The 26,274-nt window shown below is 48.2% G+C and overlaps 1 protein-coding gene across 3 annotated transcripts in view; it reads right to left on the minus strand.

Annotated features, from left to right (window-relative positions):
• Positions 1-26,274, minus strand: part of Lgr6 (leucine rich repeat containing G protein-coupled receptor 6) — a 121,899-nt gene that overhangs the window by 14,999 nt on the left and 80,626 nt on the right. For 2 of the 3 annotated variants that reach the window (XM_021198354.2, XM_029539189.1), the window contains exons 6-11: positions 22,492-22,563; positions 6,032-6,100; positions 3,891-3,962; positions 3,624-3,695; positions 1,948-2,016; positions 720-791 (exon numbers count right to left, since the gene is read on the minus strand). In XM_021198354.2, the coding sequence (XP_021054013.1) occupies positions 720-791; positions 1,948-2,016; positions 3,624-3,695; positions 3,891-3,962; positions 6,032-6,100; positions 22,492-22,563 (426 nt within the window). The remainder of the gene's footprint in view (positions 1-719; positions 792-1,947; positions 2,017-3,623; positions 3,696-3,890; positions 3,963-6,031; positions 6,101-22,491; positions 22,564-26,274) is intronic. The other variant, XM_029539190.1, reaches the window with a different exon arrangement.

The raw sequence follows: 26,274 nt of genomic DNA on the forward strand, positions 1-26,274 counted from the left end.
GATCTGACGCCCTCTTCTGGAGTGTCTGAAGACAGCTACAGTGTACTTACATATAATAAATAAGTAAATCTTAAAAAAAAAAAAAAAAAAAAAAAGAAATGCTGGGAGCCCTCATCTGGCTCAACCCTTCTCTTAGGCAGGGAACTTAAGGCCTGGGTCCTCAGCATAGGACCTGCCCAAAGACACACTGCCTGGTCTGGAGCCTGCGTCTGCAGGTGTCAATGTACCCATCTGGAGCTGCTTGTGAGATCTCTAGGGAGCAGCCTTAGGCTGAAGTTAGAATCCAGGTGGGAAGAAAAACTGGACCAACTTAAGTAGCTTTCGGATACCAGAAGCAATTATGTCCCTTGCCTGAATGATGCTGAGCACCTACTATGTGGTATGTGCATTAAACACAGACTCCTTTCAAGTCTCACAAATTGACTCTCATTTTAAACAGGAGATTTAAATTCAGAGACATTAAAGAATAAATCCAAATGAACATAGCTAGTGAGAAGCAGACCTGGTCTCAAACCGCTCAGATTCAACTCTAGAGACTGAAGTCCTTCCTCTTGAACAAGAGAGGACGGTCTCTCCTAGATTCTCAGCAGGAGTCTACGTTGATGATCACTCTCCCAAAAGAGATGTGACCAAGGACGACAGAAGCAGCAGAGGCTTTCACTGGGACACAGGGACAGGGTTACAATGCCAGGACTGTAAAACGGTCATGAGCCACTCACAGGATTCGGAGCCTAGGCAGCTGTTGGCACATTCCCGATGGAAGCCGTCTGATGCCGGCACGGGTCAGGGTCCTGCAGGGAGAACAGACAGAGCTGGCACCAGGCCCAGAGCCCCGCCATTCCCAGCCACCCATCTCTAACACTGGACCTGAAATTGTTGTGGGAGGACAGAGCTGACAAGAGAGAGCAATGGGAGACACAGGGCAGGGGCGGGGTTACAGGAACAGGCAGTAGCAGGCTCTCACATCTGAGCGCTAAGTTCCCCTGACCTAGGCGAGCTGAGGTGGGAAACAGAGAGAAAGAGGGCCTCAATCCATGGGCTCTGCTTGTCCCATGATTCCTACAAATCCGAATCTACCCATATACCTTCACTCCACCCCCACCCCACCTCTCATAATGATCCCAGCAACACTGGGCCTTAGGGACGAAATCTTCTCTGCTCTTGGGGTCTCCAAGGGGAGGGACAGCCATGGCAAGGAGCAGCTAGGAATCAGGTCCTGCAGGACCATGGAAACACACTTTGCTCCCTGAGCTTAGGGGAAGAAGACAAGCTTAGGGTGCGGAGGCTTGTGAGGGTAGACTGGAGAATGTGCTTGGATTAGGCACTGGGTAGCCCTAGACAGACTCCAAGGCCAAGGTCATCCTTGGGAAACTATGATCACTTTCATGGAAAAATGTTCCACCTGATGCTGAGCTGGGAGGAAGATGATAGAGGCACAGAGGAAAGCGCCAGTCCTAGCTATGCCATGAACCCGTTGTGTGGTATGGGCAGGGAGTTGACTTCCTAACGTTCACATCAAGTGCCTGCTCATTTTCTTTCATTATTTAATATGTGTTGACGGCCTACTATGTACTTATCCCAGGGTGCAGAGTATTTTGAGGGCCTATTATACATGTATCCCCATGACACAGGGTGCAGCATGGAGACACTAAGAAAGACGTCCTTGGAATCAGACCTCTGAAAGCCAAGGTCCTCAGTGTACCGTGGCTCAGGATTAGGAGCTCTGAAGCCAGTCCTGACAAACGGAAGCACACAGAGGAATGCTAGCCCCCTCCCCACTCCCTGCTGCCCCTGCCCCGCCTGGAGGCAGCACCACATCTGGAGATGGCCAAGGCCCCAGGGCTGAGCCAACAGCAGAGGCAGACTAGAGGAAGGGTGACAGAAGGATGGCCATCCTGATGAAGGGAGGTACAAGAGTCCCCGTGGAGGGAAAGGGAATCCACTCACAGGATTTCCAGGCTGGTGGTGCCTTTAAGGTCTGGGAACTCCTGGATATCAGTGGCACCATTCAAGGATCTGCAAATAGAGAAAACAGGCTCTGGAGGGGTGGGTCAGGAGTGCCAACACGTGTGCGCTCAGCTTCAGCCTTCTGCTCAGGGGCTCTGCCTTTCGGGGGACACGTCATTTCCCTCAAGCCTCCCTCAAATTAGCCACTTGGGCCCCGTGGGAAGTTTAGCCATGTTTATAATAATTTGTTAGTTTTCTTTTTCTTTTTTTTAAAGACAGCGTCTCTCTTTTATGTAGTTCTAACTGAATGTCCTAGAACTCATTACATAGACCAGGCTAGCCCACTTGTCTCTGCCTCCTGAGTGCTGAGACCAAAGACATGCATCACTATACCTCACTCCCAATCACTGTCTTAAATCGATACAGCTCTGCTCAGTCCAGCTCGGCTGAGATTGGGTCCAGCAACTCCTGCACTGAGGCCTTTGGTTTGTAAAATGACAAAACCAAACCCAGATGAGAGACCCATGAAATGTTCCATGTTGTTATTGTTTTGTTTTGAGATGGGGGTCTCCCGTAACCCAGACTGGATTCAAACTTATTATACAGCAGAAGTTAGCCTTGAACCTCCAATCCCCCTGCCTTCACCTCCGGAGCACTAAGATTATACGTCTGTGCCATCGCTCCTGGCAGGAGTGTCTTCTCTAAAAGGCAAGTGTTGGGAGTGGCATCACATGCCTTTACTCTTAGCCCTTGGAAAGTGGGAGCTCAAGGAATGGGAGTTAAAGACCAGCCTTGGCCATGTGAAACCTTGTCACAAAAGAACAGTGTGGAAGAGACCCTGAGGAAGCAGAACAGCATCCAATAAGGACCCCAGTAACGGAAGTCAAGGGTCTGGGTTCACACACCTCAGGTTTCCTCTGTAGAATGGACTGAGGTACCTACCTCACAAATTGGGATGGGGAGGAAATGTAATGGGAACATAGGAGGGAACAGTGCCTGGAGGGGCTTAGCTGTGTGGAGCAAAGTCTCAGTACACCATAAACAATCCATGGGAGCCTTATTTTAAAAAGTGGGACCTTAGGCTTGGAGTTAGATGAGTTGGGAAAGGAAACAAAGGGCTTCCTTCGGGCTAAGCATGAGAAAGTCGGCATAGCAAGGGCCCGGAAGCTGTGCACAGGGCATTGGAGAAGCAGCCTGAAGTGCACGCAGAATTCACTGCAGGTGTGTGTACAGGTGCGTGTGCAAGTGCGTGTACAGGTGCGTGTGCAGGTGCGTGTACAGGTGTGTGTGCAGGTGTGTATGCAGGTGTGTGTGCAGGTGTGTATGCAGGTGTGTGTGCAGGTGCATATGCAGGTGTGTATGCAGGTGTGTGCCACGAGCCAAATAGAACCCAAAAGATCAGAGACGTGCCTGCAGGGATGAAGAAGGGCTCTCTTCATCCATGTTAGATATGGGAAGAAGTGACAAGGAGACAAGGTGTAGGGAGACCATTGAGTTCTGGCAGATCTGGGGATAGGTCTGAGACAGTGTAAGTCCTGGGCCCCAGAAGCCTCTCCTGTGGTGCCTGGCCACAGAGAGGTCTGCCTCTGAGAGGCAGGGGGCAGGAGAGAGACAGAAGGGGATAGGGAAGAAGTCCAGACTGCAGAACCCAATGGCAGCCTCTGGTGCCCACTTACAGCGTATGCAGTTTAGACAGGTACTGGAATGCCGACCTTCCCACAAATTGGATTGGGTTGTCATAAAAATGTCTGGAAGAAAAAGACCCGAGCCCTGGTTCAAATCTCACTTTTTTTTTCAGGTCCCTACTCTTCTGGGACGAGATCAACAGCCCTCCCACATTCTTTCTAGTGGGATCCCCTCTATCCCCCTCCCCCCTCACACAACCTCCATCCTCCCCCTCCCCCCCCCAAACACACAGTACCAGGAGCCAGACAAGTACTCACATTGTCTGCAGGAGAGGGTTGCCCATGAAGGCTTTCTCTGGGATAGCCTTGATGTTGTTGTTGTGGAAACCCCTGGAAGACAGCACCGGGAGCAGTGAGGGTTTGAAGAGAGGCGTGGAGAGGAAGAACAGCTTCAAGTGGCGTGGCACTACATGGTGCTTTCTGACAGCTGACTAGACAGGTCCTGAGATCAAAGGGACTCAGCCTGGGAAGCTCCAATCCTGCCTGCATGTTTTCATCTCCGATCAACAACATACTCAGCCTTTCTGTGTGTGTGTGTGTGTGTGTGTGTGTGCGCGCGCACGCGTACACACGCGTGTATGTACGTGTTGGGAGTGAAACAGGGAGTTTCCAGGTTTCAAGCTTCAAGCTTCAGAAAGCCTTTGAGTTCAGGTCCTGAGGAAGGACTCCACTCCTTGGTCATCTGTGGCAGGAGCCATGGCAAGTCACCACAGAGGATGCCAAGGGTGTGTGGGAAGGAATAGGAAGGTACAGGATGTAAAGAACTTCCAGAGGATGCTGGATGAGGGAGGCTCCTCCTGAAGAGAAGAAACATGAGGGTGGTGGTGTGCAGAGCAACAGATGGGATAAAGGACAGAGTCCGGTCAGTGGCCATAGATTGCATCCATGGGTGGTGATCAACCAAGTTCCCCACTGGGTGTCAGCGGTTTGGAAGCCAGGAACAGTGTGTTTGTGTCACTATGAAGCTTTAACAACCTCTCAACATTCCCCCTCCTACTGGAAGTCTCGGCTTTCTGCGTCCTAGCACACGCTCACTTCTCTCCATCGCCTGTTTCCCATCATCTCTTTTACCTCCATGCTCAGTCACTCAAGGCTCCTCCTCAGATATCTCTGGCCAGTGCTGCCCACCATGGCTCGCTGGTTCCTTCCTTCCTTCTACTCACCATGTTTATTGGAATATCTCTTTCCTGTCTTGGGCTAGGTTAAGTTCTGAGAGGCTGAGAGATTTACATAATAGAGGCCCTGTTCTCAAGTAGCTTTCTCTCAGTAGAGGATGGATGGATGGATGGATGGATGATGGATGGATGAATAAATGGATGGATGGATGGATGGATGGATGGATGGATAAATGGATGGATGGATGGATGGATGGATGGATAAATGGATGGATGGATGGGTAGTTCGATGAATAAATGGATGGATGGATAAATGAATGGATGGATAGATGGATGGATGGACTCATACCTAAATGTGTACATTTTCTTTTCTCCAAAAAGAAAACCATGACGCTCCTTGTCTCCTTACTGGATTCTAGTATAACTGTATATTAGATCTCTCAGGTCACTGAGCACACCCCTATCAAGGTTGGTGTCCCTTCTGTGGTCATTCTCCCTGCCTTAACCACTTCCTGTTAGGTCTGTGCTTTGTACTGCTCCACTGACTAAAACAACTGTCCTCTTCCACCCTCATTGTCACCTGAATACCACTCATCCTCTGAGACCAGGCTCAGGAGACCTCAGTCCACAGTGAGTGGCCATTCTAATTCCCATGGCTATTTTAGCCAATATACTATACCACAGTTTAAGGCTGGAATTATATGTTGCTTTGTCTTGTTTCTGTTTCACAGATGCTCCTTTGTGTCATGAATGAGGTGAGGGATGCTTTTTGGAAGATCCCATATGTCTACCTTACCATTATTTCATATTAACACTAAGCACAGCACCCAGTCTAGTGAGTATTCAAATAGATAATAAATGGATGGGAAAGTGAGATGGCTCAGCATAATAATAAATGGCCACAGGGCTCCAGGCGCAATTTCTCAACCCTTTTATGGATGGTATTAAAAAGTGACCCTATAAACAAGCCCTCAGTTCTTCTAAGTCTTCTTTAGACATAGAGAGTTCAGAGCCAGATTCAGGCTGTAAGAGGTGGTTTCTTACACATATGCTCCCAGGCTTGAAGGTTCCAAAGCCATTTATACTGATCAGTCACCTCCAAGAAATGTTCAAAGCCAAGCTACCAAGAGTTCTGACTACTGCTGTTCTGGGGGCTGGGGGGGGGGGTGTTCCACCCACAGGTTTTACAAGGACCAGTCACAAAGACTATAGAAGGCAACTTGATGGATGAGCTGGCCTCTGCCCCTGGAAGAAGCACCCAAAAACACCAGCAGAAGATCTTACAATTCCTGCAGCCTGCCCAGGGTCCGGATAGCCACGGGGAACTCCTGCAGCTCATTATAGTTCAGGTCTCTGGAATGAAAAGCGAGGCAGTCATTAGCTCTGAGGCTTAACGGGGCATGTCAGGGTCCCCGAGACATGGAAACTTGGCTGTAGGGTTGGCCCGGGAGATGGGTTTTCCAATCTGTTGGATCCAGCTGCCAAGGTCTGAAAACACATTTTCTGAATGTTTGTATTCCATTTCTGCTCCACACGTCCTTGGGCTTGGAGCTTTCCTGGCACCAGAACTGTTTTGAGTGGGGATATATTTTAGGAGTGTGCGTATCTGGATCTGCCTACCTCAGAATAATCTCTAAAAAAGTTCAGCAAAGTCTATTTTAAGTCTTTGGATTCATGGGATGAGAGAAGAAAGATAAGGAAATGATCTTTAACACATTACTAGTCTAGTGATTCCAGAAAGTTCTTCAGATTACAGATACTTTAGCTATAGTCTCTGCTGACAAAAATCTCCCTGTGTCTCTCAGGTGGATTTGGACTTTTTTTTTCTCTTCTTCTTCTTCTTCTTCTTCTTCTTCTTCTTCTTCTTCTTCTTCTTCTTCTTCTTCTTCTTCTTCTTCTTCTTCTTCTTTTACATTTCATTTTTTATTAGATATTTTCTTCATTTACATTTCAAATGCTATCCAGAAAGTCCCCTATACCCCCCCACCCTGCTCCCCAACCCACCCACTTCTGCTTCCTGACCCTGGCATTCCCCTGTACTGGGGCATATGATCTTCACAAGACCAAGGGCCTCTCCTCCCATTGATGGCCGACTGAGCCATCCTCTGCTACATATGCAACTAGAGACACAGTTTTGGCGGGGTACTGGTTAGTTCATATTGTTGATCCTCCTATAGGGTTGCCGACCCCTTTAGCTCCTTGGGTACTTTCTCTAGATCCTTCTTTAGGGGCCCTGTGTTCCATCCACTAGATGACTGTGAGCATCCACTTCTGTATTTGCCAGGCACTGGCATAGCCTCACAAGAAATAGCTACATCAGGGTCCTGTCAGCAAAATCTTGCTGGCATATGCAATAGTGTCAGTCAAGAAGAAGGAAGACCAAAGTGTGGATATTTCATTCCTTCTTAGAATGGGGAACAAAATACCCATGGAAGGAGTTACAGAGACAAAGTTCAGAGCTGAGACGGAAGAAAGGACCATTCAGGGACTGCCCCACCCGGGCATCCATCCCATATACAACCCAGACACTATTGCATATGCCAGCAAGATTTTGCTGACAGGACCCTGATCTAGCTGGATTTGGACTTTCGATCCTTCAGTCTTAGACTCCACAGTGTTGGAGTATGGTTGGGTGTCAACACACCTAGCCGATCTTTTTCCCTTTGGGTGGTGGCATGGGAGTAAATCTTTACTTTCTCTTACATTTTGCTGCATATTCCATTTTTCTTTTATACGAGGAACATATATCACATGCATACTCAGAAAATAATGAACGAAAGTTTTTTTTTTAAAGGGGCAGTAAGCCAAGTCAGCCAGAAGGAGGGACGCAAGCTTTCTAATAAACTACACACGTACGACTTTCAACAGTTTGATAGCTTTTCTAATTGAATTTCATATACCCAGGCTCTCTTATGTCCATTATTGTACAGAGAAGCTCATGCCCATGTGTGGAGGTATTTGTATAACGATACTCATAATAGCATTCACTCGGGTGATAGAAGTCAATACCGGCTGGCCTGTAAGCAATCCCAACGTCATCTTTCCCAGTCCTTCAAGAGACCTTCTGGTTGTGCCATTGGGCAGCAATGGCAGGGGAAAAGGAGGAGAGGAGCGACGGGCTGAGGGCTAATTTTCATCTTCATGAGAAGACACAGAACCACTCTGGACAAGTAAACAAGCTCACAGGCAGGTGACACCTGCAGGAAGGCGAGGAAGAGGAAGGACTGTCCCTGTGGCTCCTTGCCAGCTTGTGTGGCGACCCTCTTTACAGTTGCCTTCCTTGCTTTCTGGGAAGAACCTCAGAGGACTTTCAGAAAGTTTTGCTTCAAGGATTCCCTCTCTCAGGGCTGCAACAGTCTTCAGAAAAGACAGCAACTTTCAAAAACCTAGCCAGTTTTGGCACTCAGTAACTGATGAATTAGCCTATGTGTAATGTGCCTGATTTGGTGTGTGTGTGTGTGGGGGGGGTCTTGATGCCTCTGAAGTCCTGTTTCTGGGGTCCACTGTCCCCAGCTTTGGAAGTCTGTGGAAGTGTCAGTTTCAGGGATGGCTCTTGACCCTTTCAGGGAGGACCCTAGTCCATGTTTTCAGCCTTTTAAAGCCCAACAACGTTAATGGCTGTCCAAGGCCACAGAAAGGGACTATGTGGAGGTCTTTTAATTGCAAAGTAGCTTGGCAGAATTTTGTGGATAAATATCATGTTACCACAGAGATAATGAGAGGCTCTTCTGCACAGGAGGGTCATTACACTTAACAGGCCACAGGTAGAGAGCCAGGGACCCAGTCCATAAGGCCAGAGGAACAGTGACAAGCGTCTGGCAGTCAGTGTGCGCGTTAATTGTCCCCCTCTGCATGAATGCAAATTACCCATTACCCTCAAACTGCTCTGTCGACCTTGGGTAATTATACCAGGAAACCCCTCTGCTCTGCCCCATCCTTCAGTAAGCCAGACACTTCGCTCTCCCACGAATCACAACTTGATCTTCTCACAGAGACGTTCCCACAGGCTGTGTGAGGGCAAGGCTGTGGACAGATGGGGTTCAAGATGACTGAAAGTAGGGGTGCTGAGACTGGAAACAGGACTTTTCTAACTCTGGGGTTCTTGGAGTTCTACCAAGGGCTACACAAATCACCCAGCGCATCGGGTGAGGAACACAGGTGCAGATGGCGGGGGGGGGGGGACGGACAGGGACGGACACTTTTTGAATCTTCAACTCCATATTGATCTTCTCGTTTCAGGGTTTCACAGTCAAGTGGCCCCCTTTCAACTGAGCTCAGTTCCTTTAGGAGCTTTCCATTGTTGCCCAGGAAGAGTTATATTTTCCATAAGTAACAAGAATGTTTCTTCACTCCAAACACTTAATATCCCATTGTCTCTAACAAAAAGCATTGCAGATGTCTGGTCTGGATTCCCTCTACCTAGAATATCCTTCCCCAGGTAATTGTGTGGCTACCCACCGTACTCAGTCCCCTTCCTAAGATAGCCCTCTTCAGAGAAGCCCTCTCTGACCGGCGTATTTCAATAACGCCCCCTCTTGTCCACTCTGCCTCCACGTTACACTGCAGCCCACCTCTTCCTCTGCTGGGTTTTTCCTAGCCTAACATGGCAGCACGTAACTGGTTCATCTTCACGTCTCGGTGTTTGAAAATCAAGTGTCCCCTTTAAAGTTGGTTCAGCTCCTTTCAGAATTCTTGATTCTTGCCCACGGGGAATTATATTTTTCATAAGGAATGAAGACTTTGCCTGACCTTGTCGATGGCAGTGACCAATACAAGACAGAAGGAATACAGTGTGACCTGGCCCTACGTCATAAGGTCTTGCTGCCTCTGCCTTCACAACCTAGGAATCCTCACAGCAGCTTGTAAGGAAGCCCAAATGGGACTCACAAGTGGTGAGCTATACCGAGAGGATGCGCTGACAGCCAGCGGCGGGGCTTCTGATAAGTAAGAGGGGCTGTGGTAGACCCTTAGCCCTCTCTGAACCCCCAGTGACTACAGCCTCCTCCGTGATCCCAGGGAGCCCAGCCAAGCCACGAACTCATGAGAAATAATAAGGTGGTACTTTAGGTCACTACATTTTGGAGTGATTTTTATGACACAAGAGACTTCCTGCTTTCTTTGCCTTCATAGAACTTATTGGCACATGACATTTCTTTTCTTCCTACCCTTCTTGAACATGAGAATTCTGTCTGTTTTGAATCTTAAACACCAGAATAATATCTGACACAGAGCAGGATCTCAGCAAGTATGTGCTGAATGAGTAACTGAAGAACTCTCAACAAGCTTATTAATAATAGAAAAATCAATAAATTCATGAGAATTCAGGATATTAAGAGGCATATTCTTGAGGGGTTTTTTTTTTTTTGGCAGATGTCAAAATGACACAGGATAGTCAGGAGGGACACTGTCAGGGCTGCCCTGAGCCTCAGAGGCCATGGGATGTATTCTGGGTGGCTTCGCTCCCACGGAGCACGTATATAGCTTATTGGACCCATGTCCAGGCTGCCAAATTGAGTGGTTCCAGTTCTCCTTGGCAGTTTCTGGTCAGGAACTTTGCCAGGAGTAGAGATACAGTGGGAAAAGGCGTGTGAACCAGAAGGTTATTTTTATAGAGAAATGTGGGAGAAGAAAACTCATACAAATGTCCAGAAGAGCTCTGCCAACTCCACACCAGTGAGGTAGCCGCCTTTGGATGTCTACATAGGTTCAATGACCTGAGAAGTTGCCAAACTCTAGCTTTGTTTTGTGCTATGCAGATGGAATCTGGCTCTCGTGTTCAGGAACTGTGTCCTTGCAACCCTCTCTGCACCCACTGAATTCAACGCAATGCAATAGACACGTGTTGGCAAATGTCCCAAAATATACAAAGCATCCTGCTGGGCAGAGTGGAAAATGGTGAGGTAGAAAGAGGCACAAGACAAGATGAGCTCCCTAAGTATGCTGCTGCAGATGCTGGGCAGCCCACAAAACATCAGGACTGTCATGCACCTGGAGAGGCCACATCTGGAAAGGCTGCACCTGGAGAGGCCACTCCTGGAGAGGCCACATCTGGAGAGGCCACTCCTGGAGAGGCCACACCTGGAGAGGTCACACCTGGAGAGAACACATCTGGAGAGGCCGAACCTGGAGAGGCCGCACCTGCAGAGGCCGCACCTGCAGAGGCCACACCTGGAGGGCTTTATGGAAATGGACACATTTGAAGGACACAATTCAGAGGAGATGAACAAGTGGCTTAGCTCTGTGAAGCAAATGGAACTATTTAGAGGGAAGGGAAGCCCTAGCTCATGGATTGTCACATATTATCCCTGCCTTCGGCCATGGGTGGATGGATGGACACGGGCTGGGCACTCACTGTTGTGCTTTGGCTGAAAGACCTCCATCCTCCAACAATCTGGAGAGATGGATTCTCTTCCTACAACCATTTTTTTCAGTTGAGGGAAATGAGAAAACACACCCGATGCTCAATCATCAGACCCTAGCAAGTGTCTGGCAGAAATCACTGCCTATTTGCTTAGACCCCTCCCCTCTTTATAACTACACTGTCCGATACTAGAGCTCCTAGCCATGTCTGGCTACTTAATTATAAGTAAATGAGATTTTTATCTCAGGTTTTAAAAAAAATCTCAGTTTCGGTAGCTACATTTCAAATGTTCTATAGCAACACATGACTAGCAGCTATTGTATTTAAAAACACAGATCTGGAACATTCCTACCATTGCAGGAAGTTCTATTAGATGGCCTAACAGAAAGAATATCTAAAAATATAGCTAGAGTATATTTCCCAACCTCCCTTGCAATAAGTGTGGCCTCATGACCATATTTCCCCCCCAAGACGGTAGGTAGAAATTTATCTGCATTTCTATCTCTGACTTTTATAAAAATAGCTGGCTTTCCTCTTCCACGGTCAGTCTACCTTTCCACCAGCTAAATGCTCCAGGGGTGGCAAGAACCCAGACTCCTGAGTGACCACATGGAAGAAATGCCACACGCCATATTCTTCTGGAACTGCTATATAACCAGAAAAACAAACAAACAAACAAACAAACACCTGCCTTCTACTGTCTGTGGGCTACCACACACATCTTTGTCTGTTTATTCCATCAATTTAGCCTATCTTAATGAACTCACACAGCCAGGATTTGAACTCTGGTGGCTAGAGTATAGCGTCTACACTCCTGACTACTACACATCTGCCAGAAGTTCTTTTTGTGTTGTTGCTGTTGTTGTTGTTGTCTTGGTTTTTTGAGACAGGGTTTCTCTGTATAGCTCTGGCTGTTTTAAACCACAAAACTGACTCTATGACTCTCCTACACTGAAAAGTCTAGAATGGCTTTCAGGGGAAAAAGACAAAACAAAGTCCAAATTCCTTAGCGGGCTCCGATGCCCTTGATCAAATCCTTTGCTTCATCTGTATCTCAGCCCTGCATGTATTTTCACATTTCTCTGGTTTCGCCTGGACCACTTTTGCCTGGAATACCCTTTCCCCCCCGACACCCTCAGCTGCTGAAGTTCTAGTCATCCTTTGAAATTGCATCCAAATATACCTTTTTCCATGGACTCCACCTCATCCCTACACTTAGAGTCACACACTCTCTCAGCAGTTTTCTGGCACTTTCCTCCTCAGCGTGCAGAACAGCCATTTCGGATGACGGACGATGCCTTGGTAATAACAGTAATTACTGTGCAAGGGCTATGTTTCTTGGAGGTTTGCATATGTTAATCCATTTGATCCCCACCATTCCCTTTGAGGTAGAGGCACTGTTTGGAGCCAGGAAACTGAGCACAGAGACAGGCAGTCATTTGGCAACAGCTCTGCAGCTGGAATCGCTGAGCTTGAAGCCCCCGGCAGGCCAAGGGCAGTGAGGTTATTTGCATATATCTTCTCCCACCCCTGGGGAGGCAGGAAGTTTGAGGAAGTCAGGGAGCTCCTGGGTACTATTTTGGATCTCCTGCAGTCCAGGTACAGGGCCACACATGTGACTATCCATTGTCACAAAGATTATCATTTGAGCCCATTGCACATGACCACATGGTAAAGGGGTTTCCTTTAGCCTTTGTGACTGGTGGTTTCAGGGCAGCATCCCAGTCTTTTGAGAATCTACTTTCCTCTTAGAAAGCACAGCTTAGTCTGATTCTTGTGATGCCCTGTGCTTCTGACAGAAAACTCATTCATGGCTCTATGGTTTTTTTAGTCCGTTATCTTTAATAGTCCCTAGAGTCAGCCAGGAGCCCAAGAAGCATTCACTGTTCTGTTTGCCTCTCACAGGAGCCAGAAGCAGATGGGGAAGGACTAAGGTTAAAGAGAAACCATCCCCATCTCCAACTGGAGCTCCACCTGGAAGCCACGGCTGTCCGTGCCCAATCCCCCCCTTCGTCTGTCTGCTTAGTAGTTTTCAGCCAAATCCAATCAAACTGATGGCAAGCAGTCGGTCAGAACATTTAAGGAGGCTGCCCAAGCCTAGGCTGCTTCAGGACTCCCAACTCGAGTCCTCTCCTTTCCATCTGGGTACACAGAGTGCCCAATTCCTGAGATCTCTGGGGACTCTTGCTGTGGGTCAGTGGGCACTGCTGGCAGGATTTCATAGTCTTCTTTTTATTGATGAGAAAACTGGGGAGAAAAGGTATTCTTGGAGGCAGACCTTGAACTCAGGCCTTTTAGCCACTTTCTCAACCACCCAGAGTTGGATCCTGGAAAGACTATGAACAGCAGGGCTCAAAGAGAAGGGGGAAGATGGAATGTGGAAGAGGAAGGTTCTATAGGATTTCCTAAAGGTGTTTATAACACTTGCGACCAAATGATTATTATGTAGAGGGCATGTTTGTTTATGAATTAGCCATGTGAGAGTACAAAGTTCTTGGACTTCCATTAGCCAACAAGATCACATTGATCAAGCTGCTTGATTTCCTAGACGTGCTTCTTTCCCTGATGTTGAGCATGCCCACTACAGAACACGGCTCTATTCAGCTGACCCAGAGACTAGCACAGAGTAGCCGATCAAAGACCGTCAAGGTCTTTTGAGTCCTGCTTTAGTAGACACCGCACACTGGCAAACACTTTCTTTACCACATGCTACAACTGTAGGTATACAAGTTGTTCTGTCTACTTCTCATAGCAATTAAGAAAGATGAATTATATTAATTGGGTTTCCACTTAACATTTTATTATCAAGACTAATATTTATGTTTATTGCCAGATCGCAGATAAGGGCACAGGGGAAATGTAGGTGAGCCTGACTCCGTGGTATGAGATACAATGCATGGCCATTTCAGATAGGCTGGAAACTCTGAGCCACTTTATCTCCCAAGGCCTGGAATTACAGCAAGCAAGCGCAGGGATTGCATGTCCTAACTGATCTCCCTACACAGCGGATGGAGCACCTGTCTTTAATCTCACTGCACGTGCATGGTGCAGAGCACTGCAGAGCCAGGAACCAACACTTTATGACTAATAGCATTGTTTTACCTTCTAAACAGTCTACATAAAAGGCCACCCATTAATAACTGCAGCAATTAGTAAAATTGTCATCAGTTTCTATTGAGAGACACAGACACACCCTCCTTCCACCTACACACTCTTCCTTGCCAGCATACATTTGGAATAGCAGGCTGATTTTTAACAACAGAAGCTGGTCCTTCATACTGAGATTTCTTGTTTTCCTGAGCTAATGAACCACCTGGGATCGCAGCAGCCTAGGCTTGGAATGGAGATAAAAGGTAATGTTCTAAACAGCCCCACAGCAGGAATCAACTCCAAGCGTCTGTCCCCAGTGGTAGGACACACTCTAAGCTTGCTGACTGCCCAGTGCAGCCACCATGGGGTTGTTCTACACACTAAGTGAAGCTTCCTCACCCTGAGCCAAAAAAAAAAAAAAAAAAAAAAAAAAAAAAAAAAAAAACCACAAAAAACAAAACACACAAAAAAAAACCCAACAATGCTACCTCACCACCTCCCTTGGCTCTTACTTCTGGCTGGAAGTCCATGCATCCCATACATATCTAACAAAGGAGACCATCACACCATACCCAAGGCTTCTCCCTGGTTTTTTGAATCACATTTTGTAGACACCTCATATCTCTCACCTAGGAAAGCTCTTGTTGCTCTGAAGATGTGACACCCAGAACAGGATCTAACTTTGGGGTTTTGACCAGATCCCCGAGATGACTTTGATCCCTGGGTCCTGTCAATGTGGACCACCTGGAGGCTGTAAATGTGCCAGACCTCAACAGAATGTGGAAGCTGAGGGACCTTTGCAATGAGCCAGGCCCACATCCAGCACTTATTGATGGGTTAGAGCCTGGGACATCTGTGGTAGGGAGCTACTGGGCTATAAGGGGACACTTAAGTCTGATGTTCAGGGATGAGGTCTGGGCTGGGGCTCTTGGTGAATGCAGTGTTAAAAGCTAGACCAGATTCTGTGTAGCATCACCACAGAATGAGCCTCGGGGTGACATTGTTAAGGACTTGGAATCTTGAGGCACGAGCTGTGATCAGTACATTAGTGATCAACTTAAAGGAGCTCAAGACTTCAGAGGTAAAATCCTTTAGTGTCAACAATGGCTACCTGTTCCTCAGAGCCTGCAATGAGCTCTGGAGCCGAAGGGATGCTCAGTATCTGTGGGATGATTGAGTGCATGGCAACAAAAGGAAAGGGAGTGGGGATAATTGATTCTTTCCAGCTCCCCCTTCCTACAGATAGCGAAGGCCAGTCTTCAGCTCCTCCGTCTCCTCTCCATGGCATCTGTTAAGGATCCATGGCAGAGTCCTCCTCCCCTAACCTCCCGTCCTTCCCCATTCCAGACCAGCTGGCCAGGGTCCCTGGGGGAGTGAGGGGTCGTCGAGTGGAAGTTTTGCTCTATTGCCAACAGGGAGGAAGGGGCAGCAGTGACAGGAGGTGACCTTGGCTACCCCCAATGCCAGGGCGATGAGAAGGGAATGTTGTGCTGGGAAGAGCTATTAATAACTCGTCATGGTCACAGAACACAAGACAAACTCATTGGGCAGCTCAATTTTCTGCCTGTTAAAAGTCATTAGTGGTTCTGTGGGGGAAGCCAGGGGGAAAAAAAGTTTTATATGGAACAATAAATTCCTCTATAAGCCACAGAAGCCCACAAATTTGCAGCTAATAAACCCACAAGTGTAAGATGATTAAGAACGTGAGGGGAAGGAGTTCCTCAGTACCCTGCCTCAGGAGGCATTGTGGTCCGAGGAGCTGACATGGGGCCAAGGGCAGAGAAGCCTGAGTTCTGATCCTGCCTCTTAACCAGCTGCGTGGCCTTAGATAGGTCATCAGCTCTCTCTGCCTTGGTTTGTCTATTTGTAACAAGAGGATGCACAGTTCCTACCTGTCTTCCTCAACGAGTACCAGGCAGGAGGGGAGAAGAAATGAGATTGAAGAGAAGAAATTGTAATTTTCCTAAAGGTAAGACGTTAATGTTAGAACAAGGACAAGCTGGCCATGGTGGCTCACACCTGTGGTCCCAGCACTCTCGGGGACAGAGGCAAGAGGGCATTTGGGAGTCTGAGGCCAGCCTGGACTACATAGACAGACCCCGTCTTAAGACAGGAAGAGCAGAAACTAGTGAAGTGAGCTGACAGCCTTGAGAGCCAAAACCAGAAAAGAGCGAGCTATGTGGCAAGGCAGGAAAAGGCGACTGCCGCCAAGCCTAAGGAATGGAGGCTGCTTCTCAGAGACCACATGGCAGGAAGAGAAAACCTACTTACTCCTGCAAGCTGTCCTCTGGCCTGAACATGCCCATTTACACACACACACACACACACACACACACACACACACACATCAAACTTAATAAAACTGAAAGGGGGGGGGAGGAAAGAAGGAAGAACAAGTGGAGGTGATGACACAAACCTGTAATTCTAGCACTTGGGAGGCAAGTATAGGTGATTGTGAGTTCAAGACCAGCCTGTACAACATAGCAAGATCCTGTCTAAAGAAAGGCAGGAAGAGAAAGAAGCAAGAAAGAGAAAGGCCAGAAAACTTCATTTAGACCTCTGCCATCTGCCATGAAGCGTGCCAGTAGGTGCCATGCTGTCTGTCTATGTTTCCCGAAAGGCATGCCCAACTCATCCTAACTGTTGGTGCCTGTGAAAGCGACTGGGCACAGCACCTTTGCTGAAAGAGTCTAGTGAGAAAATCCAGATGTCAGCCTGAGTTATCAGGCCAGGTCTTAAATCCAATGATAAGATTTTTTTTTTTTAGGGTTCATTTATTTATGTATATGATGAGTATACTGCCACTCTCTTCAGACACACCAGAAGAGGGCATCGAATCCCATTATAGATGTCTGTGAGCCACCTGGTAGTTGCCGGGAATCGAACTCAACCTCTGAAGAGCAGCCAGTGCTCTTAGCTATCTCTCCAACCAATGTTAAGAATTTTTAAAAAGAGAAGGCACAAATGAAGTTTTGTGAGAATGGAGGCTGTGACTGGAGGATACGTCTCTAACCAAGGAATGGCAAGGGTTGCCAGCAGCTATCAGATGTGAGGAGATATATATATATATATATATATATATATATAGAGAGAGAGAGAGAGAGAGAGAGAGAGAGAGAGAGAGAGAGGAGAGTCATAGTATCTACATATCTTTCCCTGTATAAACTACTGTCATTCAAAATATTCTCTAGGGATAACTCTGCGATTCTTTGGATTTGAAGCATGTATTTTCCTAGAGGAATCACTACATTTTACTTTGAATATTTAGTTGTTATATTCAAGTGTCAGAAAATTTCCAAAGAACATTTCAGTATGTGATCTGATAGCCACTCAGAAATTCATTTCTATGAGCGCTAACTCTCTTTCAGCAAACAATAGGAACAGTTTATTGGTTGTCTTTTGATACATGAACTGAAGAAAAGGTCTGTCTGGTTATATTATATAATTTATTATTTTTTTATTTATTATTTTCTTTATTTACATTTCAAATGCNGAGAGAGAGAGAGAGAGAGAGAGAGAGAGAGAGAGAGAGAGAGACAGGGGGTGGAGTGAGGGAGAGAACACAGGCAACCTCAAACCTTACAGAAGTAACCAGTCCTGCCAACCCCTTGATTTTGAACTTCTGACCTCTAGAACTGTGGAAGTTCTAAATGGCTGTTTTGTTAAGCCACCAAGTTTGTGGTAGTTTGTCATGGCAGCCACAGGAAACTAATACAGTAGTCATGTCCTGAGTGCCTGAGAGTTCTGATTCTTAGTGATGAGTCACAGCAGGGAGCACTGTAAAACGACACCCCCCCCCACCTCCCGGAAGCACCCTCCCTGACCCCTTCAGACACATTCCAGCTAACACCAAGTGCTGAGTCCTAAAGGCACGGCCAACATAAGCTAAGCATTACGGTGCTCCAAAGCTCTGTGCAGAGTCACTGCATTGAGTGCGACCTTTGCAATGTCCTGTGCATTGTAAAATATTGGCCTCCTTTCCTACGTGTGACAGCTGAAGCTTTCGAGAGGTCAAGTGACTTGAACATGCCACGTGCTGGTAGCCGTGTCAGGATTTGAATCCAAGCCTGCTGATTCAGGTCTAATCCTTGATCTTCTCTGGAATGCCCAGAGCCCTGGTGGAAATCCACCTAATGTTCTGTTTCAGATGAAAGGTTGCTGATCAGCCCAGCACTGGGAAGTAGCCAGACGTGTTCAGGGCCAGTCCCAGCGAGTTGAGAGTGAAACCTGCTGACCATTTGTGGCTTCAGTGACAAAGAGACAGGAGTACACTCTCTAGCCACAGCGACTGTCGAAGTAAGAACGTCCTTTGGAAACATCCCAGGGATGTCAGTGGATGAGGAATGCACAATTATGGACTTTAAGGTGAGATTCTATAAAGTCTCACCCTGTCTGCTGCACTTCACAGTCCCGTGTTGAGGGCTGGTCCTGATTAGAGAGAGAGCCAGGCCAGAAGGCTTCTGTGCTCACTCAGGCCCAGGCCCTCTTCCAGAGGGGAAGGGCCAGTCAGCTCAGCCTCTACTTGGGTCATAGCAAGGCCCAGAGATCATTGCCTGGGCTTGAGGAAGGGAGGTACTGTTTTGTAGAGGTTCCTAAACCCACCCTCACTCTGGATTCTGCTAAGATGTAGGCATCAAGTTCTCAGATATGGGCCCTTGAGGATGGAATCAGGGCTCCCAAACCATCCCTGTTCTGGTTAAGTATATATATAGTTGGGGCTTTGAATACTGTGGGTTTTCAGTAGCTGCCATAGCTGTCTGTGTTTCCCAAACTTGAAATTCCAGTGACGGACCAAAGTACGTTGGCACCTGGTTTCATGGAGAATTTTCCTGGAACCTTTTTTTTTTTTTTTTTTTTCAACCTAGATTTTTTTCATATCCCAACCTATTTACCTGGGGAGTCCTGGAACTGACCTGAGGGCCTAACCTGCTACTTTAGAGATGGATGGTCCGACCACCTCTGCTTTGGAGTTTCCTTAAAGTGGTGGTCATCCTCACTGTGGGAGATCAAAGGCTTGTAGCTGCAGGACCAAGCAAGTCTGGTCTGCCTAAAGCTCAGGCTTTCTTGGCAATAGTTGGAATGGTGACGACCACACTGTGAGAAACATCCCCTCTGGGAATGCCGGACTCCTCAGAGTGTAGCAAGGTTTGTTCTTAAGAGCTGTGTAATTCTGTCCATCAACAGAGGCCATAACAGAGCCCCACCCTAAACTCTGCCCAAAGCTCCTTTAGAATAAAGGTTGTGCGGTACACAACCTGTATGCCCCCCTTGCTGTTTTGTTTGAGACAGAGTTTCATGTAGCACAGGCTAGCCTTGAACTCTTGAGCTTCCTGCCTCTACCTTCTGAGTGCTGAGATTGCAAGCATGCACCACCACGTCCATCTCTTGCTCCCAGAAGGGAGAGCATGTACTTTTGCCGGCCCAGCCTACAGCAGCAGAACTGGCAGCCTGGTCCTCATCCATGACAACTTTCAAGAAGCTGAGTTACACAGGTACATTTTGGGGGGCGGCACACCTCTGCTGCGGTGGCATGAGGAGGGTGGTCAGCATGGAAAGAGGGTGGCAGGGGACGTGAGCTACGTTGTGTGCTGCATGTGCCTAGTTTGAGAGCCTGTGTGGCCACGCATGTTCGTGCCCGCACCTGGCCCCTCCTCCCAGGTGGCAAAGCTGGGGGCTGCTCTGGCTCTGAAGAGAAGGCTGCAGAGAAGCCAAACCACAGCGCGAGCCAAACCACAGCCTGGGCTGTGGGGGTTTGATCTTCCCTCTGCTGCCAGAGATGAGAGAGGTCTAAGTGGCAGAGATTTACAGGGCCCGAGGGAGAAGTACCCTTCCAGCAAGAAGTACACATGAAAGCTCCCAAGTAATAGCCGAGTACGCCAATTATGCAACAATTAAAAGACTTGCCTATCATTTCTTCCCCCTTTCATTCTCCCAGCCGCTCCCCCTCCTCCACATCTGCCTTCCCCTGCAGGCTCCCCAAGAAAAACGCTCTGGGGAGCAGAAGAGAAAGAACACACTCCCCCCACCCCCCGCTTTAATTGGAGATCAAAAGTTGGAAGAAGGGCTTGCTCTTCGAGGGTGGGGAGGAAATGGGGTGTCGTGGAGATGAAGCCTCATACCGAGGGCTGAGGAAGAAAACAGGGGAGGCGGGGAGGGTCCTGTATGTCTGCCAGACTCTGTAACAACTTTATACAACCCTGTGACATTATGTTATAGGTTTGAAAGTTAAGACTCTCCGATAGGCAAACGGCTGAGTTCAGACTGCTGGGAGAAGCGGCAGTAAGGGCTCTGGGCTGCTTGGTGCCAAGGGAATAACCACTGGGCTTTTCTGCCTCCACGCTGTAAAGGTTGGAGGACTTTTCCATGTTTCTTGGTCTTGGCTTTTCCATCTGCAAGGTGGGCATAGCCTGGGGGCCTTGTGTGTTGAGGCCAAGAGAGATGAAAGAGACAGTGGGTCCTTAGCAGCGGCAGGACTGCTCTATAATCCAGCCAGCAGCCGCTGAGCCAAATGCCCTGCACAGCAAGACAGTGGCTAATTGAGAAAGAGTTAGGCAGTGTGCCCCAAAAGTGAAGAAACAGCTACTTGCTGGCTTTTTTGAGGTGCCAACTCACACTCCGTATCTGTGCCCCAATCCTCACCTGACTTCCCGGCAAAAGCTAAACAGCCCCACCTTCCAGGGTGGAGGGTGTCGCTCTCTCCCACCCACCCTGTCCCACTGTTAATTGCAACCCAATCCCAGCACCACCCAGGAGCTGGGCTTCCCTAGGGAGGCTCCAGAATCAGCACACAGTAGGTTCACTCAGTACACATTGGGCCAGGGGGTGGGACAACCAGGCTCTCTCCTAAGGAGAAGGATCACTCTGGAAGGAACGACGCAGCCTTCCTGGAAATGAACTTTCTCTTATGGAGACCTAGAGTACTAGACTGGCCTGTTCTAACTGTCTAGTCATCGGTCACAGCTACGGAGGAGGAGCAGATCGTCTAAGCCTTGCACAGTAGTGGGAACAGATGGGAATGTTCCTGCATCCAGGCTGGGGCATGCTGCCCCGACCCTGTACTCCTTCCTATACAGTTGGCCAAAGGGTCTAGATGCCAGGAGAGCTGAAGTGAGCTCTGCCGTTCCTCCTGCTATGTACTAGCACAAGAGAGCAACCGTGTTCTTAGGAATCATACGCACAGGAAATAAGATGTGACTGACCTAGGTATGAGTGAGTCTCTCATCGGTTTCCCCATACAAGCACAGATTCTGAAGCCAAGACTCCTTGGGGTAGATGTTACAGAAGTGGTTTTTCCCAACATGTTGCTTCCCCCGTCACAGCCTGACTTCCAGAATCTTAGCCTCTGCTGCTCTGTATTCCTAAGACTCCATCACCTCAAGAGCAGTGGGGGGGGGGGGGAGGGGAGTGCGGGGGGGCTTGTTTATAACTGGAGAAGGAGATTCAAGAGAAGTCGTGATCAACTCCAACTCCTGATCTCTCGTGAACCTTTCCCCACCCTCGCCGGCTTACACTTATGGTGACCTGGGGCCCTTCTCTCCCAGAGCCCCCAACCCCATGTCCAGCACCAGGTGGCTGTGGCAGCCAGTTCCCCCAGGGGAGCTAAAGACCCCAGCTGGCATGACCAGTCACTCTTACAGAGCCTGACTGATTGTTTGCGCAGTGGGGCCCACTCGGCCCACTCGGCAGGGGCTGGCAGGCCTCCAGAGGAAGTGATGGGAGGGCTTGGGTGCATTCTGACCTTAGCTGAATTCCTGGATGATGATGTGTGAATAATATGGCTTTTTAAGAGTCAACAGCTCGGGCGCTTTTTATAGGCAGGCCTGTGGTGCTGAGTGGGCCACTTCCCCATTAATCATTTAGCTAGTTAGATCAGCTGGCAAACACTCCTGACATTATTCTGTGGTATTCCTCTCCCTTCTGTCAGCAGCCACCCTTAAGCAGACATCAAAACTGCCATCAGGTCAGCCCCAGCCCACCCCGAAATCTTCCAGTCTCCAAGCTTTATGTCCCAGTCCCTCTGCCTTGTTAACTGTTTCCTTCTACGCATTATTTGATGTCTCCGCTGGCAGGGACTGTGCCCTCCTACTTCTTGGGCTACCCTGAGCTACCTTGTACCCACCTAAAGGGAGAAGGAATTCTTGCTGAGTGACATCTCAGAGAAGAGCCCTAGAATGGGCCCATGGGTGACCAGGGCCGGAGCATACCCTGCTGGCCCTTCCTAAGCCCACATCCCGACTCTAGTCACAGATTCCTCTCCCGGCAGACCAGGACTTAAACAGGCTCTCCCACTCACAGTGTCTCCAGATTGTGCAGCCCCTCGAAGCTGTGGGTCCCCACATGCTGGATGCGGTTGTTATGTAGATGCCTGCGTGGGAAGGAGAGAGACACGTCAGAGTGTGTGGTACAACCTTGGGGCCAGGGCAGACGGTGTACACAGCGGCAGAATGAGGGCGAAACACCAACAGATCAACCCCAGTGGTCTAACCTCTTCTCTCCAGGGTCAAGCAAATTGGCCAAGACCCATTTCTGAAGCCACAATTGCCAAGGAAGGCTTGACCTTCTTGCCTTCCTAGTGAATGCTCTGAGAAGAAGAAAGCTCAGCCAAGGCTCCAGCAAGCTCTGACTAAGCATTGGGAGAGAGACCTGATGTCATAGGGGCTCACAGCTGAGGCTTCTTCTCTGGCCCTACTCCTTAGGACTCAGCCAGCCTGACTCAGTGGCCAGACGTTCTTAGAGGAGCCAACAGTCAACCACTGCAGACAACATATAATTAAAGGCTAAACTCTGTTACAACTGGAGAGAGCTGTGGTCATGCTGAGAGAACTGGAAGGTTAGTGAGGCTGAGGCAGCAAAGCAAGGCCTCTCGGAGCAGAGGTGGCACTCCTTGACAGGCTTGAGTGGAGGGAAGGGATTCCAGGCTCAGATGGGTGACTGGAAGGTGCATGAGTTACCTGGCTGTACATAGGGTAGCTTTAGGAGAGATTCCCAAGGAAAACAGTTCACTGAGAGTAAAACAAAATTGCCTTCTGCCGGCTCACAACTGAGCAAAAATAACCAGACCAAACTCCACTCCACCTGAAGTCTCTCACAAGGAGTAAAAGTCAGGCAAGGCACCCAGCCTTGTGTAGAGACACTGTAGACCTTGTGGCCAAGCAAACAGTTTGGCCGTGTGTGTGTGTGTGTGTGTGTGTGTGTGTGTGTGTGTGTCTTCAAAAGTCCTTGTATCAGAGAATGATCTAGTGAGAAAACAAACTCTGAGATTTGAATCTCCACCCCTCAAAAAATTCCCACCTGAATTTATGAGGACCAACCATGTAAATATTCTTGTTTTCTTCTGTACTCTGTCGCCCAAAGGGAACACGCAAAAGAGAAGGTAAACTGAAAGCTTCAGGCTAATCATGGAGGAGAGAGCCAGAGGTGTGTGAAGCCCAGGGGTACTCATGGGCAGAGGGACTGAACTCCACACTTAATAAGATGTGGCAGAGGATCAGCCCAGGTGGCCTCCCCAGGACTGGCCACCAGCTCAGCACATGCCACCTCTCCCACCTACCCCACCAGGGCACAGAAGCAACTTCTGTGGACTTAGCCCACACAGGGTGGCTTGGCAGAGACAACCAACAGAGCCTAGACATGATATGTTCCCCAGAGCTTCCCGAGGATCTCCCCAAAGAAGAACCCACAGGCCTACAAAGGGAGAAGAGGATCGTGAGAAACAGCAAAAATCCAAGCCTTGAAGAAAATACAATTAATGCTGGACGTGGTAGCGAAAACCTGCAATCCCAGCAATTTGGAAGGAGAGGCAGGAGTATCAGGAGTTCAGAGTTACTCCTGACTACACAGTGAGTTGGAGGCTAGCCTGAGCTATACGAGACCCTGCCTCCAAAAATAATAATAATAATAATAATTACAATTAATGAATGAGGAAAACTGATCGCAGTGACCCTCTGCTACAAAACAACCTAAGTGACATTTCTAAGAAAAAAATTAAATGGAAAGTTACACTGTAGGTTAAGGTAGTAAAACTGGGGCCCCAAACTTCATTACTAAAAAAAAAAAAAAAAAGAAAGAAAGAAAGAAGGAATGAAAAAAAAGAGCTAGTCAATTTGAAACAAGGAACAGAGTAAGCGGTGGTGAAAGTTGACTTGTATATAAAAGAACAACTGGACACAGGTAAGCTGCTGTTCTTACAAGGGACTGGGATTCAGTTCTCCGCACCCACACTACAGCTCAACTCCACCTGTAACTCCAGTTTCAGGGGATCTGACGCCCCCTCCTGGCATCTGTGAGCACTGCATGCGCTCAGAGCATATACATACATACATTTGGGCATGCACACATATAAATAAAATAACAAAGAAAAAGATAAAGCTGGACACAATCAGGGTGGACACAGCCGAGGGAAACAAAAGTTAAAAACCCAATCAATGGGGGATAGGTTAGTAACTGAGGTTTTCTGAAGGAAAAGTTTCTCCTGAACACGAGCCTGAAGATACAATAATGCAAAAAATTCTCTGGAAGAGAGAACAGACTCTCCCATCAAAGGCAACCATTGTTCCAGGGAAAATTAGATGCAGAACTTTCTACACTGTTGCATATTTGAGTTACGCTGTTAAAGTTCAAGAATTTACAAACATCTTTAGGCGGAAAAGGGAAATCACTTAGGAGGGGTAAAAAGGAGGCTGGCTGGCAAAGATGCTGCTGAGCTACGAGGGCACCAGACCAAAGCCATCCAGCTAGATAGGGAGGGCCACTGCTTCACCAGGTTCCCAGTAAGGAAGACAGACCCTTGCCTTCTAAGTGAGGCTTTTTAACTTTTACTATTTCCTTCCCCCTCCATCTCAACTCTTACCAAGTGTATTCTGCCTGCCTCAGTTTCCCAGACTCGCCTCCCCTTCCCTTTCAGCTCTGGTCTGGACCATCTCAGCTTCTAGACCTCTAGGTCTGTGGCTCCTGCACTCTCCATTGAAGTATTCATTCAGCTCTGGAATCCTGGCACCTCCAATAGTGCAGCCAGGGACCTAGGCTGGGGCTTATAAGATTATCTACTGGACATTGCTAAAGAGAAACTTCATAAAGTCCTTGCTTGTGCTACCAGTGTGGGAAGGGGTTCCATACATGTCAGACTGTTAGAGGGAACTGAATCCCTTCCCATATACTTGTCTGAATATCTCCTGACAGGCCCCCATCCACACATGTGTTTTTCTGTTTTGTTTGTTTTGAGGTATGTTCTCGTTATATAACCCACACTGGTTTCTGCCTTGCCATCCTCCAGCCTCAGCCTTCCAGGCTGTAGAATTACAGGTGTGCACAGGCACACAACACATAGCCTACCCCTTTGTTTTAACTAACTTTGTTCTTGCTTCCTATTGTGGTTATTCTTCCTTATCTGCCTCCTGGGATTCCCCACAGCATATCTCAAAGTCCGGGACAGCATCCTCCAGTCCTCTTTGCCTTCATTATCACCTCCTGCTGGAAAGCCTCTTTCACACACTAATGGGAGGGAGGCAGAGAAGTGAGCTTCACCCTGTGCCAAGGGACCTGGCATGTTTCAGCTTCCCTCCTCTGCACAAGCTTTTCTCCCTTAATTGTCCCTTCTTATACCGAGTGGGACCTGGCACCTTCTATATCTATATTGGGCCTGAATCTCATGCCAACTTCCTAACTTCCAGCCAAGCCTTGAAGTTCCATGACACCTTTTCTGCTTGGTCGGGAAAACCTCAGAGGTAGATCAATTCTTCCTTCAAAATGCCCCTTCCAGTAGCACACACCCACTCATCCTTTCTGCTGCCTCCGAAGCCGAACCTTGATACACAAGTGCCTCGGAACTAATTTTCCTGTCTCTGGGCTCCCTGTGTCTCTATCCATCCCTCACTCTAACCATTTTAAAATATCTCCTTGTAACATCTGCTTGAAAACCTTCAAGCTTCCCTCCACAACTGACAGACAAAGCCAGAGTCTTTGCTCTGATAGAGTCTGTCCCCAAAGTCACCCCCTGATCCTTTTCTCCCACATTCTGCACAAGGACTATCCGCTACAGCTGGATGGCCCCGATCACCAACACCTACACATTCTGTCT

This window comes from Mus pahari, chromosome 5 (genome assembly GCF_900095145.1).
Source record: "Mus pahari chromosome 5, PAHARI_EIJ_v1.1, whole genome shotgun sequence".
Lineage (NCBI taxonomy): Eukaryota > Metazoa > Chordata > Mammalia > Rodentia > Muridae > Mus > Mus pahari.